This window comes from Schistocerca gregaria, chromosome 2 (genome assembly GCF_023897955.1).
Source record: "Schistocerca gregaria isolate iqSchGreg1 chromosome 2, iqSchGreg1.2, whole genome shotgun sequence".
NCBI lineage: Eukaryota > Metazoa > Arthropoda > Insecta > Orthoptera > Acrididae > Schistocerca > Schistocerca gregaria.
The window spans coordinates 816,691,125-816,707,219 of NC_064921.1; the positions used below are offsets into that span (position 1 = coordinate 816,691,125).

The following is a 16,095-nucleotide window of genomic DNA, read 5'->3' on the forward strand; positions in this document are numbered from 1 at the left end:
TTTTCCCGTGAAACTGCACAAAACACATTAAATTTTGGAGAGTCCGTCTCATCTTGTACAGCGTCATGTGTTTGTTCCGTGCTACACATTCCATTCGGATGGTTCACCTTTCCATTTAAATGGAATATTGCCACATTACGAAACACTAAGTGTGGAAGAAAACTGTTCTCCTCCGTCTTACCAAGAACGAAATTACAGAACTCGACACGTTGTTGTTTGTCACCTTCACGAAGAGCTTGCAGTAGCTGAATTTTGTATGATTTCATGTGTAAACGTTGACGCAACACACGCCAGATGGACATTGGGGGCATGCTGAGCTGTCGAGTTGCACGGCTAACGGATTTCTGCGGACTTCTTATGAAACTATGACGGATACATTCGACATCTGTATCAGACACTTGGGGACGGCCCGGCGATTTGTTTTTACACAAACAACCTGTTTTTCGGAGTTGTTCATGCCATCATCTAATGCTCTGTGCTGCAGGAGGATCCACACCATACGTTATACCAAACTAACGCTGACCAGTTATTACCGAACCGCTCCGCGCAAAACGTAGAACACAAAACACTTTCTGTTGTCCCGACACCATTTTTGCTAGAACGGAAGTGGGCGCATACTGCTGCTACCTAGCGGGAACCATGTAAAACTAAAGAATTTGTTCTTTCCAACAGTACGTTGTTCACGCACATATCTCAAATAATCTCAAATAACATAATAGTTATGGTTTTTTTAAAAATGGGATGATTCTTTTTGATACACGCTGTATTTATCGGACGTCCGATTAGAGTATTCCTAACACGGCTAGCAATTCATTTCCTTATCCGAAAATGGCACAGAAAATAGCGTAACTGTTTAGGTGTGGTGAAAGGCTGTAGCTGCACGCTCCGGAGCTTTCAATACTGTGGTTACGCCCCTGGTATTGAGCGCCCGATGAATGACTGTCTATTTGCTTCCGTACATGTCATAATTTCTCTAATCTTAATTTCGAGAGCCCCGGGTAAGACACAAGATTGTGGCAGCAATGCGTTTGTATGGTCTTCCTGAAACATAGATCCTCTACACTTATGCAATAGGATTTGGCAAGATAGTCGTCTTCTTTGAGGATTCTCCTTGAAGTTTCCATCCTTTGCAGATCGCAAATCTAGCTGTTCAGCTTTGAGCAGTCTACAGTGCAACAGTTGTATAGTTGTACCTCTTGTTACAATAGCCTTCCTTTAAGTTTTGGTTCTTACGCTTTCGTATTATTATACAGTGGTATCTAATAGAAAGTAGATGAGGATGCAAGAGGAATTGTAGCTTCCCGAGCCAGTGATGTGGCGTTAGATGTCGTGCCTTGCCCTCGGTCGTCTTCTCGGTCTTTTGGTTTATGTCAAAGTGTAGTTATGGTGGTCTTTATTCCTCCGGAGAACCAATGCCCCGGGGAACATGTTGTGATGTGAATTCCCTTGTTGGTTTACCATGTTATTATGGCCGTGATAAATTCATTCTGGGATGGCTGGGATCTTTTTGACCTGCTCTTTCCTAGTGGCGTCCTTGGTGCAATTATGCTGCCCTGCTGCAGTCGATCTGATGTTCCCTGTGTACAAGTAGACAACCTATAGCTTAGAGAGGTAAATCATGCCATCTGCTGATAAACAGCTAACACGAAGTGCCCAGAAAGAGTATAACAGTATTTATAACTTTGCTGATTTTTAGTGTCTTACTGTTGTTCTCTCGCTAATTAAATATACTGCAGTGGCTAAATTGCATTCACAACACTCATAAAAATACAAATACACAACGTCGATACCTGTCAAATTTTATAAAGCATAATAGTTTCTGCTATCTAAAATTGTATAGGTGTATAACGTTTAATATTTTAATTTAACATAATGCTGTCTACAAGGTATCGCGACAACTACCAACTGTGTTAGTTCTTAAAACATCTTATTTCTAGGGAAACCAAATAAATGTATAACGGTCTCGTTAATAGCGCCTGCAAGTTTCCCATAAAAGAAAGATGTCTTTAAACCGTATGTTCGTTCTTGTTATGTATTCATGGCTTTATTTTCACATTTACTGTCAATTTTTCTCGATACCCAAAGATTATATACAAAGAAGCCTCTCTTAGTTCATGACGTATCAAGACAGCGAGTGATACTTCAGTCTCTACCTTGTGTGGTCCCTTTCTCGATTTTACGAGAAGATACCCTAAAATGTTTACCGGCGCTTTTGGGCGACGTTACGCTGTTAACATGCTATAAAATGAAGCTGCAACTTTTAATGATATACAAAGATACAACTGAATTTGAGGAGTGTATCACTGTAACGATAGAAACTTTAGATATTGTAAATCACAGACACCGATTTAAAACTCTGCTGAAGTAGGCCTACAGGTGAGAGATTAAACATGGCAGCAAATAACCGAACAATTGCATAGGTTATGATCAATTTATTTCACAATACAGATTTGTGCTTGATATTACTTTGACTCCAATAACTTTCGTATGCTGCAACATCAACTGCTAATTTAAGATGCGTCTACGGCTTCCTCGCGACGCAGAGGATACAAGGGAAGTTGTAAGAAAACTTCATTTTCCCAGTATCTTCGTCACGACGTATGGTAATTGACTTTTGCTTTAGGTTGGCTTCCCATACTGCGTTCATGAAGTCTTCCTTCTCGTGCGCGGGTATGCGACTCAAGAATGGGTTGACAGAGGTCAAGATACCTGAAATAAAGAAAAAAAAGTCTGCTATTTACTACATATAGACAGCAAGAAAATTTTAGGGAAGAGGATGCTAGGTCATGGGTAGGCATGCAGCGTATTTTAATCCATGTAAGAGCACAATAAAAGTTTCATAATCACACATAGATGTCTGTTTCCAACAGTTGAGTCTCTGTATGTAACGCGGGAACTGTGTCAGACACATATACTATTTGGACCAAAACTGCTGTTACTTGGTGGTGTACTCTGAGATAAGAATTCTGCTCTGAAACATATTGCAGTATCTGACGAACCTTTCATCGCAACTTACTGCGCTTGTGCAGGAAAATTTAAAATGCATGGCAGTATCTGTCGGTGAGCAGAGTGAAGGGAGGTAGTACAGAGGGAAACACTGTGACAGCATGATTTACATCAGCCACAAATAACTAATGCTGCCCGACCTACGCACATCACAAAAGTGTTAGAATGATCTCTAAATTTCCCTATATGTAACAATGAACGTCTCTGCGTTCGCATGTGACTAAGGATTGCAAGGCAAGGTGAGTAGAGGACTTTTGATATAATACAATGCCCCACACACGCCTCACACATACGCAACCACGCGTAACACAAAATATATGGACTTTGCACTTTTACTTTGATGTGAAACTAACAAAAGTGACGATTCCCGCCCTCGGTGACTCAGATGGATACAGCGTTTACTATGTAATCAGGAGACCCCCGGTTCGAGTCCCGATCGGGGCACACATTTTCAGCTGGCCCCATTGAGGTATATCAACAACACCTGTTGGCAGCTGAGGGTTTCCATTAATTTTCATTTCTTTGAATAAGTCTTTACTGTTCGTCTCATTGCGTATTTCTTTCAATTATTTTCTCTACTATACTGTACCAGTTCTTTCTACATATGGTCCTAATGACAGATAGTGCAAATGATACCTTCGTCCTTCAGTGTTTCAACCATTGTATGAGGGAATTGTGTGGACTACCAAAATGGATGACAGTACCATCCTCTGCTCAGGACTGCCAGCACCTCGTCATTAGCACAAAAGGCATTTGTGTTAAAGCAGGAAAGAGTGAAACTATTAACTGTGTAAATACACGTCATAAAACTGAAGTTCGTTATGCCTCATTGACGACTCCATGCTGAAAAGTAATGTCTCCGAATTTTTTACATGAAAATTCTTAAAGTTTTTAAAATAAAACAAATCTTATCAGCATTCAACACCTTTATTCTTCGTGGCTAAATATTTTTTCTCAACATTGTCACTCTGGCGACAAAAAAATTTTTCCCAACGAGAGACCAGTTTGTTGAGACCGCTACTATGGAATGTCTGACTTTGTCGACAGAGGCACAAGCTGACCTCTAGTTGCACCGCTTCATCGCTATCAAAGTGAAGCCATCGAAGGTGTTCTGTATGTTCTGGGAACAGATGAAAATCGGATGGGGCCAAGTCGGGACTTTATGGAGAATGATATGACGGTAAAACCAAGGCGTCGGATTGTTGCAGATGTCACAGAGCTCGTGCATAGACTGGCAGAGGTTGCGTCTGAGTGGACGGAGTCGTGGAATTCGAAACTCCATTTCGGCACGCTGTTTGTTCCGCGCCGTCATAGTTAGGTAATAGACCGTCACGTTAGACGCTACAATTCGGAGCCCTCTATCGGCAGAGGGCTGCTAATCGGTAGACATGAAGAATAAAGATGTAGAATGTTATAACGTTTGATGTACATAAAAAGCTTTAAGAGTTTTCACGTAAAACATCCTGAGGAATTTATTTACAACGCGCTGTACATATGGAGTCATTGTATCTTTAAAGGTACCGGTACTAAATCAAGTTTTAGAGTTTCTCAGCAGTTCGCATTATTGCAGTTTGCAACGAATTATATCGTTATTTTATTTTTCGATCGTTTACGGTATTTAATATCGTGTTACCTTTTCAAATGTGATATAGTATTTTTGTTACTAGAATTTTTAAAGGTTATTGTTCTTTCCTTTGATGCGTTGTTAGAAACAGTACTGTAACGGTGTTGCTCTGCATACTAGACAAACATTAGTAATGAAATAGTGTTAAATAAAGTTAATCTTGCATGATTCATAAGATTAGTATTGGAAGCATGTAAAGAAGTCAACGGTAACATCTGTACTATACGAGTACTAATAGCAAACATGTAAACATTCGTGCCTTATTGTTTGTCTTTCAACAAGTCAGTCTCCAAAACTACGACACCAATTTCTACGAGATTTTCACTGGTAATGTCAATGTAGCTTGGGACCATGTACAAGCTTTATTGCAACAAAATCGAATCACGGAAAAAAATGTATCCATACATATAAAAATGTATGTTCCACATCTTCTCCGAAACCAATGGACCGATTTCAACGAAGACATTTCACTTACTGTCTCGAAAGAATTGCTGTGGGGGTAAGAACCCCTGCATATCAAAGGGGTGGAAAAGTAGTGTAGGACACGACAAGCGAATGCCTAGATTTTATTCATCCAGTAATTGAGAACTAGAGCACTTACAACAAACTATAAACATAATGTAAAGCCTTTAAGAAACTTTTTGTCGTTGACAACTCCTACAAAATAATGAAAGGAAAAAAGTATATAGCTTACTACTCTTTCGCTGTTCATTTTCGGATCAGACATGAACCTTTAATTTATTACTTCTTTTTTACTCAATGTATTTGCATAACATTTTGAATACAATAATGGCATAAACCCCAGAATGTACGTGCAAAATTTTATGACTGTACGACACATACGTCAGGATATATGGCGTCATAAACACTGCAATGTATTCAAAAACTGCCGCATTGTGCATGACATTTAACTTTATTATTACTAACTCACAGAACAGATTTCGATGAAATTTCATAGAAACCCTCAGGGAGAATATGGACTACTTGGGAATGAGTACTGTGCAAGATACACATTTCAAGAATGTTACTTTAATTAGGGAAAAAAGTTTACTCTTTGATGAAACCATTTACTCATTGATTTTTGAACTTTATCATGCTTGTGGAAATGCTTTTATTGGTTGATATTTGCTATGTGATATTATAAAAATGAATATACAATGTTTTTACAATCTCACGTCGCTCGTCTGTTGCCATGGCCTATTAACGCCAAATTTCGCCGCACTGTCTTAACAGATACGTTCGCCCTACGTCGCACATTGATTTCTGGGTGTATTTCACACGGAACTGCTTGTCTGTTACCACTGCCAACTCTACGCAAATGTCGCTGCTTTAGGTCGTTAAGTGAAGGACGTTGTCGGCCCCTGCGTTTTCTGTGGTGAGAGGTAATGCCTGAAGTTTAGTATCATCGGCACACTCTTGACACTGTGGATCTCGGAATATTGAATTCCCTAATGATTTCGGAAATTTAGTGTTTCATGCGTCTAGCTCCATCTAACATTGCGCATTCAGAATCTGTTAATTCTCGTCGTGCAGCCATAATCACGACGGAAACCTTTTCATATGAATCACCTGAGTACAAATGACAGTTCCGCCGATGCAGTGCCCTTTTATATCTTGCGTCGCGATAATATCGCCATCTGTATATGTGCACATCGCTACCATAAGACTTTTGTCACCTCAGTGTACAATGAGATCGGCTGTTTGCGACATGAAAATTTGTGGGACTCGAGCCCGGAATTGAGGCTTATCGGAAGCAATCACCATAACAACATCAGCTATCCCAGCACGCCGGCCGCGGTGGCCCAGCAGTTCTAAGCGCTTCAGTCCGGAACCGCGCTACTGCTACGGTCCCAGGTTCGAATCCTGCCTCGGCTATGGAAGTGTGTGATGTCCTTAGGTTAGTTAGGTTTAAGCACCAAGTTCTAGGGGACTGATGACCTCAGATGTTAAGTTCCATAGTGCCCAGAGCCATTTGAATCATTTATCCTAGCACGCCTCCATCACCGATCAAACCTTCCATATGTCACGTAGTCACAGCCCTTATGCTCTCACAATTCGTGATTCCAGCACAGGGAGACAGATATTATATCGTCATTTTAGATTGATTACTGCGTTTCATAAGTAGGTATGGACGCTGCAGATTCTTCGTTTTTGTGCACTGGTTAATGGACATTGTCATAAGACAGGTTGTCTGTTCAAAGAGCTGGACAGTATCTTGTCTCTAGAGGGAAATAATAATTTCTGGACAAGTACTGAAATTAACGAAGGTGTACATCGAGTTATTAGTTGGTAAATAGGCAGTCAAAATCCATTATGTATTCTACATGTGTATTTATGGTACCTCAAACACTACATAGCACATTCAACACATTGTCACATTCACATAAGGATTTCATGTTTGAATTAAACACTTTCGTACACACATTAAACTCTTACCTTTACAGTCTTTTTTAGTGTCGTAATCAATGCTTCTGGGTTCTGAAATCCGGTAAACGACTTCGAAACCTGCGTCCCGCAACAGCTGCAGGAAGTCTGCTGTTGGGTCCTTGGAATAGTGGTACGGCGACAGGAACAGCTCAACATCCTGCAACAGAATTGGGGACATTTTATGGTCGTCAACTGTGTGGCCTGTTGCTACCAGCAGACCCTTTTCATAGCATCCAACAGTCATTGAAGAAAAAGTGACAACACATGGTAACTCCTATAAGCTACGTAGAAAGCCATCTGCCTTTCTCCCTCTAAAGTGTTCCTTGTGTCAAGCTTGTCACATCAGCCTGACACCAAGTTGTTTGGCACACGTACATTCGTTTGAAACTGTAATGCTGACAACACCAGTTTTACGATTTGAGCGCTGGTGTGTTTTCATGTAGTCAGTGAATTAGTGGACCGCTGAGTCTAGTAGTGGCAGACGGAATTTTGAGGGACAGAATTACTTGGAATATTAGGTAATATAAAACGTGAAATTAGTGAAGACCACCTGTAAGCAGTATAAATGTGATTAGAAGAGGAATATTAATTGGAAATAAGTACGAGAAAGATGATAATAAGCTGTAGTATGGAAGTAATGGTCGAGTTTAAAGTGGTTCATAAGAAGCAGCAATTATCCTGTACAACGTTACATATGATCTTTAGTGATTTTGATGTGGTCATTTTCCAAATCCTTCTAGCCAGAGTGAAATCAGTGTTTTGAAAGCAGAGTGCTAGTAGCAACTGAATCGGTTTAGGTTTGAAATGCTTGTCGTATAAACAGTGACGATATTTGTGTACTTTGCTGCTTCTTAATTACTGAATACAAACCATGTGCATACTAACATCTAATAAATTGGAATTAACAATTATGAAACTACATTAACATCGAAACAGCAGAGTCTTGGTACTGACATGCAGTCACAACTCTTAAGAGTCCCATGTATCTCTTTATATGGTTCCCTCACTCCCCCTCCCTCCTTCCTCCCCGATAATATCATTTCAAATATGGGACGTGGCGTGGGTAGAAGACCACATTGTGTTGGATGAGCTTGTAAACGTTGCTTCAAATTGATTTCATCAGGAATCTGGAACATGTCAGAATCTGTTTGGCTAAGGACAGAACTGAGTAGTTTTATCTGTTACAAAATTGAAAATTAATTGAATTATATTGACAGTTTTCATGTTAGGTTAGTCTGTGCGTAAGCGAATCAAAGAATTTTATCATGATATGCATGTACCGCCTACTATTTTATTTTACATATTAGACGTTGTAAAGTCAGCTTAGAAAAAGCTCTGGCAAATTCTGATTCTCTATAACGGAACTGTACTCCAAATTTTCGCTTACAGTGTTCATAGGTGCTGCTCTGTATGTGTTCTTGTTCTGCTTTCACAGCGATTCTTCTGTTTTACGAGATTCGAATTTTCACTGGCGCAGCACTATGAATATGAACGTTCATTTACTTCGTTTTTTGCTTTGCATATTTTTGCCAAATACTGAGCATACTACAACAAACGCAACAAATCGCATTAGGAACAATCACATATAGGAGTCAGTATGCAAACAATGAAGCAAAAGACAATGATCAATAACTTTACAGCAACTGAGACAGACAAAGTCAATGAAACATTAGTCATGAATAAAGAACAATAAACCACAAAAACCAAGGAATACATAAATACCAACGTCTACGATCATGGAAATCGGACTCAATAACACCACTCCAGGCAAATGTAAGAAAGACTCTTCAAATATTCAACATGCACACTCAGACAAACGGAAATACAACGTAACTCAGAAGAACCCACGAGAACCAATACTTAACAGCCAAACAAAAGTAGCTAAATACAAGATGTCCATAAACCAGTTATAAATTTCAGGAAAGCTCCAACGTACCACCTGGCCAAATATTTCCAATAAGTACTCTCAAAACATTATAAAACAGAAATTAATAAACAGTGAAAAAGGAGACATAACACAATAGAACATATGCAGAAGGTGTATACACCACACACAGGATTACTGCTCTCATTTGACATTGGAAACATGTACACTTCCGTCCCCATCATGGACACAATCGAAATGATAGAGCTAAGTGTCAAATCACACGGCAGCCACACTACAGAAGCAATGTCAGGAATAACAAGTAAACTCAAAATGATCACTTGACAAAACTACTTCAAGTATGAAGATTAATATTATCTGCAATCAAGAATATTAACTAACATTTTATCACTCATTTAGTAAACCAAATATTTGAAACGACAGTCACTGAAGAAAGATTTAAAATCACGTATTGGCCCAGATATGTAGATGGTATAATTTACCTGGAAAATGAGCCTAAAGAAGAAACAGATGAAATCTACTCACAAGGATCCCCTTGACTGTGTGGTCGCAAGCTCAATCTTATGTAAGGTTCACTGTAAAGTATTGTACTATTGATTAATACACAAAGTATATTAGATGCTAATGACTACCATGTGCATCAGGAGGGCGATAGAAAATGAGTGTCCAGGAGCATTTTCTATGGGATGTATGTATTACACATCACAACAGGAACATAGTCGACGGTCAAGAAATGTTCAAAACAAACCATTGCCTTGTACCATGAACCGAAAGAAAAATGGTACTCCACAGTGATGACAAAGGCTCGCACCATCAAGATCGAAGGCGAACTCCTTGGGAGTTACAAATCGCGCGTTTCAGATGCAGACGAGATTTGTGGCTCCCTGTCCTGCAAGGTTGATGTAATACATGGCTCGACACCTGTTTCAATATCATTTTCACTTCTTACGCACGTATCGTCGTCATGGCATTCGCCATGTATATTGCCCGCATGATCGAGCATATACGACACCACACATTCCCTTGACTCATTTTGCAGAAACGCCAACATTGCATCTGCCACTTCTTGATCGAGCATATACGACACCACATATTCCCTTGACTCATTTTGCAGAAACGCCAACATTGCATCTGCCACTTATTTTCCACTCTGCGAAATTCCTTGGTTCCTTTCTGACGAAATATCAGCCACAATGACTGTTGTAAATATTATGCAATGTTTGCTTTGTTTATTGTCGCTGTTGCTCTGCTTTGTATCAAGACCACTAGCACTGTAGTACAGTTGTGAGTACTCGTCGACTATTGAGTTCAACTTCTCTCCGTAGAATCATGCTGTGCTCAGCATAGGGTATCTCCAGTCCAGTCCCCTGTTGCCATTAACAACCAATATTGTGGTTGCACGGCCTCCGCCTTTTGCGACGTGGCACTCAAGGGGTTCCTTATCAGAAATCGATGAAGCGCATCAGAACATAAAGTTCACACACGAAAAAGAAGACTAAATAAATTTACTTCTTATAGGAATTATAAGAAACATGAAAAAACTTTCAACGTATACAGAAAATCAACAGCCACATACACAGTAAAACATTCCATATCAATATATCAACCCGTACCCACAACCAGAAACTAGCAGACTAAGCCACATGGGATTGAGAATAAACAGGATTCCACTCAACAAGAAAAATTATGGAAAAAAATCCTGATACAACCAGACAGGGACAACGAGTATGACACACAAAAATACACAGACACAATCAAGAAATCACAACACACTTGAAAAGCCAACACAGCACATCCAGAATGCAGGAAAACTAAGAAGCCTCTGACTCACAAACACACGCAGCACTCATTCATAGTGGCAACACCAACCAAAGGATGTGGCAGGCTGACTTGCACAAACACACAGACTGGCAAACGTATTTAAGAAATTGGGACACAATACAGCACATAAAGCTAAGCAAACCCTTCAAACTTAAGGCAACCAATAATGAAGAGGGACAAAATCCAGAGTTCGGGAATATGCAAACTTGAACGCTAAAACTGTAGTGCAGTATTTATAAACATGACATGTAAGAATTTTAAACACGTTAAAAAGAATATATCAGATGTTGGAAGTATGAAACAAGCCATTTCATACTCACAGACCACTTAAAGAACCATGACGTTTTTCCAGCAACATGGAACAAGACATGAAAATCATCAAGTCAAATGCCCGTAACAAATTCCTTATCCCAATTCAGAAAAACAACCATATCCAGAAAGCTAGTGCAGAGAATAAACAGGTGATAAACGACTAGACACATACTAGTATAAGCTCGAACTCTTTACTAAACTGATAAAACAAATAAAACTGAAAAAATGGAAAAGTATGCATACATACACCTAACTATACAGAAATATATACCAATCCACACACACACACACAAACGCGCGCACACACACACACACACACACACACACACACACACACAGAGAGAGAGAGAGAGAGAGAGAGAGAGAGAGAGAGAGGGGGGGGGGAGAGAGAGAGAGAGAGAGAGAGGAGACCACAGATGTCACAAAAACACATTAGACAGTTGTCAATAACATCATTCACTGGCTGGTAACATATTACAAAATATAACGTGGAGTAAATCAGTAATCATATTCATAGTGCTGTGCTAGTGAAAATTCATGACAGCAGAAGAACAGAGTTGTATAAAAACAGTAAAGCAGGAAACTGAAAGTATTAAAATGTCGACTAATTTTGTATTGCTTGAAATGTAATGAATAAACGTAGGAGTTTAAGTGGTGATGCTCTGAACGAACTAAGGGATAAAAGAACCAGTGGGAAACCACTATATAAAAAAGTATCAAAACAAAACGTAGATGTGTGATGGGGTTGGATTGATCTACTATTGTAATGACGCAAAAAAGGAAGAAAAAGGAAAATGTCCATGGAAACATATTGCAGAAAGTGAGAAACTATAGAGAAAAACCCTTTCATCGTGGTTTAAGGTCCGAAATATGGATTTTACAACCACGAAAATTACGTAGTTCTATGCTATTTCTTCATTTGTCAACAAAGGCGTTCTAAGACAACGCCGAGGTTCTAGTCAGAAACCAGTAGTTCAGGGAAGAAGAGTTCCAACGACGGTTATGAATACAGTGGTTCTCTCTGAATCTGACATCATTCTTTCTTGATAAAGAGCAATGCCTGTCAGCTATCTCCATTTCCTGAATCAGCTCAGACCTGAACTGCTAGTCTGTAGCTCTTGAAATATTTGAAAATCTCTATCTTCCTTATTAATCGTGTTATTTGCTATACACAGTTCACTAGAACAGAATTCAGTACACGGTCTGACACAAAAAGGCGACTTCACAACATAATACCGTAGGCAAAATGTCGTTATCTTCTGCAGCATGGCTGTAAGCATATGGTTATTAATGCTCTTCGGCAATAATGGCTTGAAGCTAGACGATAAAGTCCTCCTGTCTCCTATTACCGAATAAAATCCTACCTTAGCAAACAATTACCCGTTCTCAACTTGCCCAAGGCCCCGTTTGAAACTACAGTTATGTTCCCACATTCTGTCATTGACATCTACATGATTACTCTGCAATTCAATTTGGCAGAGGTTTCGAGAACCACTTTCAGACTATTTCTCGACCGTTCCACTTTCTAACAGAACGAGAGAAAATTAATACACAATTCTTTCCATTCGGGATCTGATCTCTCGTAGTCCATCACGATGGTCTGATGGTAATATCTCCCTTTTTATGTGGGAGTCAATAAATTACTTCTACATTCAGAGGTGAACGTTGGTAATTGTAATATAGTGAAAATACATTACTTCATAAACGTTCTGCCAATAAAAAGCAGTCTGTGTTTCGCCTTCCCCACAACATTTCATAGGTGATGATTCCAGTTTAAGTTTTTCATAATTGTAATCTGTAGGTATTTGTTGAATCGCCAACCTTTAAATTCGTGCTATTTACTGTGTAACAAACATGTAACGGAGTTGCTTTTAGTATCTACTCATGTGGAGACCTTGCACTTTTTATTGTGCTGGGTCAATTGACACTTTTTTCACCATACATACGTATTTTCTAGATATTTTGTAATTAATTTCGTTATGACCAGAGTTAAAATAATCCATTCAAGTAAAGTCTTTAATGACCTATGCAGAATCAACAGTTATCTGCTTCATTTCCCACTTAAATGATGAAAGTGAATATAAACTGACTTAACTTCCTGGTTATTAATCCCTCACTCCTTTCATGGCGGTCGAAGATGCAAGTACGAGTCTTTTTTAAACAGTAATAAAACTGTCACTTGTCTAGTACTAGGTCACTGAATCTTTTTCTCGCGTAACCTACTCATTGGCTATCTCTTCCTGGGACGTCGAATAGACGAATAACCAAGAATCCTCTGCCAATGGAGTGAACATCATGACACTTTTTTTTCAGTTACTGGCCACATGTTCTGTTGATACACATTGTGGGTGAAGTGGTTTTAGTTGCTTTTGCATCTTCATGCCGTTGATAACTACTCATTCTTCCGTCTTTTAGAGGTTGTTTCCCACTTCAAGGGCAAGAAGTTGACCTGAAACTCTGTTGATGCTCCGCCCTCTTTGACTAGGCCGTTGGTAGAACGAGGGTGACCTCTTATGCCGGAAGTCTTCGGTCGCCACTGTTGACGATTGGATTCACAATCAACTGGATTCGAAGTCGGGATCCCAGACGTTCTGATTAGTCAAAGACGCTATTCCTATAACACAGCAGGTCTACTCCTATAAAAGGATGTTGGTAAGCGGGCTGGCTGATAAGATGCTGAATGATGCGGTTCTTCGCTGAATTTGCAAAAAATATATGAAAAACACCGACAAGATGAAGTGATATAATGACAGAATATGTGTTAAGACGTAAAGGTAGTAGAGGGAGCAGCAGAGAGTAAAATCTTTAAGGAAAGCAGGCTCTGGAAAACATCCAATAAGTAATTGAGGAAATGCTTCTTTGATGCTACTTTTACACGAGACAGCTTTCGGAAGATGAAAACTAAAAGTTAGTGTGATAATACAAGAAGATATAAGATAATTTAGGACAAACGTTAAATTAGAGAAACATCATTGGTCAACATAACAGATAAGGACAAATACAAGAAGCAACATAATCATGGATTTCTAACATTGTCGCAGCAGTTGCTCAGTAGCAATGTAGTGTAGTGGATATGATACGAAACTGTTGCCCGGAGAGTCGTGAGGTCAAAACTTCCCTGGACTGTACATTTTTAATTTCTGTATTCTGTTCGAGTACATTCTAGAAGTATCCACACATCTCAAGAAACATTGTACTGGAATGTTCTGTAGCTGTATATATACTGTATGTGTTCAGGCCGGAGGCAGTTCGCTCCGCGCTCTTGTATGTGCAAGTGCTGAATAAACCTTCGTTAAGTAAAGTTAGTGCTCGTCATTCATCTAATTACATCTTTTCTACGTGACAATATTGAACAGACATCTTTCGTAACGTTTTATGGGTGTGTTGTTAGAAGATCATATAAGATGGTAAAATCGCGATGGGCTACTGAAAGTGATTGAGAGACCATTTATATAACTAAATAGTTTAATGGTTACTGTAGTACTGAAATAACATTGTTTCCTTGCTACTGAAACACGTTTTATATATTACTGTCTCCTGAGATACACAGCAGAAAGAGAGTAGTACAAATATAATTTAAATTTCAAAAAGTAACACTAACTATAATGATGGGTGTAACCAAAAGGTAACAGCGCAGAATGTTTATGTATATTTTCTGGTAACACATAATTAATTTTCAGACTTGAACAGCGAAGATCTAATTGATGAAACTAGCAGTGAAATACTTTTCGTAAATGACTGCGTAGAATAAGCAGGTATTAGAAAAGTTTGGTACAGTAGCCTAAAATAATAGCTTCTATATCTACATCATACTTCGCAAGCCACATAATGCTATGTGGCGGAGGGTACTTTCGGTGCCACTGTCTGATTCCTCCAACCCTGTTGCACTCGCGAATATTGCCTGGGAAGAATTATTGTCGTTAAGCCTCTGTATTGGCTCTAATTTCTCGAAATTTCTCCTCGTGGTCAAAACGCGAAATGTATGTGGGGGGAACTAATATGTTGTCTGACTCCTCCTGAAAAGTGCTGTCCCGAAATTTCAACAGTAAATCTCTCCGTGATGCGCAACGTCTCTCTTGTAACGTCTGCCAGTGGAGTTTGTTTAGCATCTCCGTAACGCTCTCTCGCCAGCTAAAACGATCCCGTGACGAAACGCGCCGCTCTTCGTTGGATCTTCTCTATCTCCTCTATCTGTCCTATCTGATAGGGATCCCAGATAGATGAAGAATACTCAATAATTGGGCGAACAAGCGCCTTATGAGCCACCTCTTTCGTGGATGAGTTACGATTCCTTAAGATTCTTCCGATGAATCTGAGTCTTGTGTCTGCTTTTCCCACTATCTGTTTTATATGGTCATTCCACTTAAGGTCGTCCTGGATGGTTACGCATAGATATTTAGGGCAGATGTCTCCAGCTTTTTGTCATCAATAGTGTAGCTGTACAGTAGTGGACTTCTTTTCCTATGTATGCCCAGTATGCTACATTTATTTACGTTCAGGGTCAACTGCCAGAGTCTGCACCATTCATCAATTCTTTGCAGGTCGTTCTGCAAATTCTTACTATCTTCTGGGGTTGCTACTTTGTGATAAACAACTGCAACATCTGCGAATAGCGTTAAAGAGCATCCTACGCTTTCTACTAGATCATTTATATACATTGTGAAGAGCAAAGGTCCTATCACACTTTCGTGTGGTACTCTGGATATTACCTTTACATCTGTCGATTTAGTTCCGATTAGAGCGACGTGCTGAGTTCCATCTGCAACAAAGTCTTGAATCCAGTCGCAGGTCTGCTCCGATACTCCGTAACCTCGTATTGTTTTCATTAAACGGCAAAGCGGAATGGTGTCAAATGCCTTACTGGAATTAAGGAATACGGCATCGGACTGAGCGCCGTTGTCCACAGCGCTGTGGATCTGATGGAGGAACAGAGCGGGATGAGTTTCGCAGGATCTCTGTTTGCGGAATCCGGGTAGATTTTTATAAAGGAGCTGTTCATTTTCCAAGAATGTTATAATTC

At 39.6% G+C, this 16,095-nt stretch overlaps 1 protein-coding gene across 3 annotated transcripts in view; it reads right to left on the reverse strand.

Moving 5' to 3' along the window:
• Nucleotides 1-2,417: 2,417 nt before the first annotated feature.
• LOC126335148 (juvenile hormone acid O-methyltransferase-like) overlaps nucleotides 2,418-16,095 on the reverse strand; it is a 145,600-nt gene continuing 131,922 nt past the window's right edge. For 2 of the 3 annotated variants that reach the window (XM_049998114.1, XM_049998115.1), the window contains exons 5-6: nucleotides 7,067-7,214; nucleotides 2,418-2,709 (exon numbers count right to left, since the gene is read on the reverse strand). In XM_049998114.1, the coding sequence (XP_049854071.1) occupies nucleotides 2,522-2,709; nucleotides 7,067-7,214 (336 nt within the window). In that variant the 3' untranslated portion in view covers nucleotides 2,418-2,521. Of the gene's footprint in view, nucleotides 2,710-7,053; nucleotides 7,215-16,095 lie in introns of all 3 variants that reach the window. The other variant, XM_049998116.1, reaches the window with a different exon arrangement.